The 4,262-nt window shown below is 36.9% G+C and overlaps 1 protein-coding gene across 3 annotated transcripts in view; it reads left to right on the top strand.

The window, feature by feature from the left end:
• Window positions 1-4,262, top strand: part of EVC (EvC ciliary complex subunit 1) — a 164,112-nt gene that overhangs the window by 41,064 nt on the left and 118,786 nt on the right. For all 3 annotated transcript variants that reach the window (XM_019526204.1, XM_019526202.1, XM_019526203.1), the window contains exon 9: window positions 1,440-1,656. In XM_019526204.1, the coding sequence (XP_019381749.1) occupies window positions 1,440-1,656 (217 nt within the window). The remainder of the gene's footprint in view (window positions 1-1,439; window positions 1,657-4,262) is intronic.

Genomic DNA, 4,262 nt, shown 5'->3' with positions numbered 1-4,262 from the left:
ACACGCATGATCAGAGGTCAGGAAAACAGACCTTACAACAACAGGCTGAGAGCCATGGGGCTCTTTAGCCTGGAAGACCACAGGCTCAGGGGTGATCTGATGGCCACGTATAAGTTTATCAGGGGTGACCACCAGTATCTGAGGGAACATTTGTTCACCAGAGCACCCCAAGGGATGACAAGATCGAATGGTTATAAACTACTGCAAGACCATTTCAGGCTGGACATAGGGAAGAATTTCTTTACTGTCCAAGCCCCCAAGGTCTGGAACAGCCTGCCATCAGAGGTGGTTCAAGCACCTACATTAAACACCTTGAAGAGTAAATTGAATGCTTATCTTGCTGGAATCCTATGACCCCAGCTGACTTCCTGCCCTTCGGGTGGGGGGTTGGACTCAATGATCTTCCGAGGTCCTTTCTAGCCCTAATGTCTCCGAAATCTATGAAATCTTTGTAATTCCCTGTGAAATAATGTTACAGTACTTATTAGCTTATAGCAATTGTGCAGCGTTGTATTTAAGTAAAACACGTGACACATACAGAAGAATAAAGCATTTTGTGGTTGGTCTGCATTGTTCACTGTGTTTCCTTCCATATCTAGACTGCCTCGTGTTGTGCCTACTTCAGCATGAAGTGGTCATTCTAAATGGATTATTTCACATATTTGGAGCGATCCAACATGTTTACAAGGTCTCCTATTTAGAGTTGCTATCATGGCTCATCTGCTTCTTAGGAGACTGACTATTGTCCATGTATCTCCATTAGTTATGGTAGTTACTGAAGGTGTCTCTAGGGTAAAGCCACTATTTAAGTACCACTAGCCAAGAAATTACATTCCATGAATGACAGAGAATTTTGGATCCCCATGCCATAGTGGAATAGAAGCTGCCCATCCACATGCAGTTACTTTTCCTATAAATACATTTAGCAAGCTACACTAATTTTTGCCTTTACCAATATTGTAGCAGTGTTATGGCAGTGCTCATTCCTAAATTATTGCAGTTTATTAAATGGGAAAAAGTTCAATAGGGTCTTATCCTTTTCTTCCTGCTAGTTGATCTTCCTGCCCCTTCAGCATCAAGCTATGCTGATCATTAAAGTGTGGTGCAAACTTTCTCATCAATATAAGATTTAATTTTTTTCCTTGAGGAGCTCCGAAGCACTTGATGAAAAGTGTAAATAGTTTTAGTCAATTCATGAAAGCAAAGTACACAGTCAAATCAATGGATTACTAGGAGCACAAGCCTAGATTCCCAGGCACATTTAGTCATCTAGCTGTACTCAAATACCGTTGAAGATCTACACTATTCTGACTAGGCTGTCTAGACTTGTCTGTTTCATTTGTCATTATTGAATAGATAAATAAAAGGTTAAGTATATTTTAGGACTGCAGGAAAAGTCCTGAAACTAATTTCTATGTACGAATTAATTTTGTTCTCAGGACATTCCAGAAAGATTATTCAACTGGGAGCTAATGGTAAAAATGGTTGATTCTGTAAAATCACGTCTAGAAGAAGAAAGTAAATGTAGATTTAATGCTGTGTCAAACATATTGGACCATTTAACCATAAAAAGCAGCCTCTCTGTTAGACAGAAGGAAGATCTTTTAGCAGAGTTGCACAAAGCTTTCTGGGAACAAGTAACACATTACAAGAATGGTGAGTATCCCCTGACTTTCATCTTTAAAAGGCATTAACTTTGATACTTTGATTTATTAATTGTCGCATTTTTGTCGAACAAAACATTAGCAACATGTGAAGTATTACTGAATTAAAACTGTGCTAGAGAATAAACTAGGAATAGCGTTCTTAGAAAAGTAGATGAGCTGGTGGTTAGAACAGAAAACTTTGGCTCAAAGTCTCCTAGCTCTTGTTCTGGGTTTGTGACTTGTAAAAAATGGGGAGATTATAGTTTAAAGAAGAAGTCACATCTCCCTCACCAAGTATTTGTGAGGCTTTCTATTTTAACTCAACTCAGGGGTGGGCAGTTATTTTAGCTGGCAAGCCACTTAACAAGTTTTTGTCAGCTGTCTAGGGCCACATATGCAAAACCTTTCAGAACATATCATTTTAACAAATTATGGATAAAAAACCATATACTAAAAACAAAACCAAAAAAACCCCCAAACATCTACTATAAAATATTTTAATTTGTTTTTAAATAGTATTTGTCCTGATTTGAATAGTGTATATAGAGGTAATTGCATAATAGCTCAAAATAAACAGAAACAAAAAACTGTATTTTCTTGCACCCAACCCCCCTGGGAATATGATACACACCTTGTTTTTGAAAGGCTGAAAGAAGGGGGAGGGGGTGAAATCTTTTCTTGTAGTAACTGAGAAGCAGTAGCTCAGGAATAGAGTCTATTCACTGTTCTTCTCCCTGCGAGTTGCATGCAGGTTTTGCTTTTAATTTTGCCAATAATGGCAGAAACTGTTCTTACCATATTTCTTGAATACAATATGCACCACAGTTTCTAGCAGGTGGGTTTTTTGTTTGTTTTGTTTGTTTGTTTTTGTTTTTTAAGAGGAGAGAGTGTTGTATGCAAGAAATTAACACAATAACTTCTCCTCAACCTCTTTTAAAAGAAGCCTTTAGTTCATTTCTCTCCAGCTCTGAAACTGAACGGGGCTTTTATCTTGATTTTCTTCTGGGAATTTTTTAAAATAGTCTTTGATCTTTTTGTTTTTAACTTCCACACCTTCCCATGTTATTGTTAAGCAGTAAATCTGTGGCTTAAAGTACCTCATCACATTTGAGGCCTGACTCAATTGCTCATTGAGGTCAATTGGAAGGTTTCCATTGGCTTTGATGGGTATTGAATCAGGATCTTATTCATAGTATTGGAGGAGTTAATGCCTTTGTGTAAAATCATAGTAAATGTTCAAAACATTAGTGATGTGTGAAATGTTTGTTTCTCATCAACTACAGGATCTTAATTTGAAGTAAAAAGTATTCAGAGCAATATGTGGATTCACAATTCTCAGTATTTACAATAGAGGTCAAAATATATTCAATACTAAAATTCACTAGGGTTTGAAGTTACTTGCTTGAGAACAGTATACAGCACTGTAATCAGTTTCTTGGGTAGATGATAAAGCGTGTAATGTAATGGGTATTTTTATTTATGCAGAACATTTGGTTAACCAAATAGGGAAAAATCCACTTGTCCCACCCATAGAGTAAAGCAGCACAGAAAACCATATTTGGATATAAATCCTTGCAGTCAATTTTTGTTTCTTTAAAAAGTGCTCTTGGGCAAGGAACTCACTGTGCGAGCACAAAAATGTTGATTCTTGCATCATATTGGTTTTCTTAGGACAAGTGCTGCTTTAGCCGTTCTATTGGCATGCTGTCAGTGTCAGAGCTTCAAGAACAGAGTTGTCTGAAAGTAATGTTCTCGTTGGAGAGCAATTCAGACTCCACTAGGTTAGAATTTTAAACTGTATTATGTCTCAGGTCAGCAATTCCCATTCTGCAGGTTATGTCCTCTGTAAAAATGTTGACTAGTCTTATGAACTAATAGTTTAATCAAGGGTTTAACAAGCACCCTGTGCATTCTTTAAGTATACATGGTTACCTCGTAGCCATTGTGAATATTCACAAGTTTATAGTTTTTAAGCTTTAGCTATGTTTATTACTTTTTGTCTCAGATGTTTCTATTTCAAGGTAGACAGATATTAGAAGGACTTTGTTTTAGACCAGCTAGATACTTTTTACTCATGTGAAGTAAAACCTGTACAAGTTTGCACTTGTTCAACCTTGCGTCTTGAAAGAAGTCAAACTTACTGCGTGCAAGCAATATAGCCCCAATTAATCAACTCATTTATTATGTAAGTCCCTTGAGCCACTGCTTAAAGTTCTACACCTTAAACTGAAAAAAAAACCCACTACCTAAAATGCATGCATCAATTTGTAAATTTATACATCCTTCCTTTCCTTTTTTGTGTCCTTGGTACAAGGATTTAGCAGAATTCACAGATTCTTTAGGATCCAACAGGGCTGTGCCATGAATACTTCTGCTGTGGCTGCAAACTTGTGACCTCTGAGCGGTCAACTGTGCACCTTAGCACCCAAGCCACCTCATTTTTTTAAACATTATTCAATCTTACATTATTCTTGTTTTTTCCTTAGAAATACGTCGCTGTCTGCATTCAATTCAAAAGTTATATCTAAAACATGTTTTAAAAGTATGTTTAACTCTTCCAAGGTCATTTGTAAACTTGTTATAGAAAAAAAAACCCCCAAACACTGACCTAGAATT

This window comes from Gavialis gangeticus, unplaced genomic scaffold (assembly GCF_001723915.1).
Source record: "Gavialis gangeticus isolate Ggan-Ray unplaced genomic scaffold, GavGan_comp1, whole genome shotgun sequence".
NCBI classification, from domain to species: domain Eukaryota; kingdom Metazoa; phylum Chordata; order Crocodylia; family Gavialidae; genus Gavialis; species Gavialis gangeticus.
The sequence above is the reverse complement of the archived record's forward strand: the minus strand, read 5'-3'. Positions and strand labels throughout refer to the sequence as shown.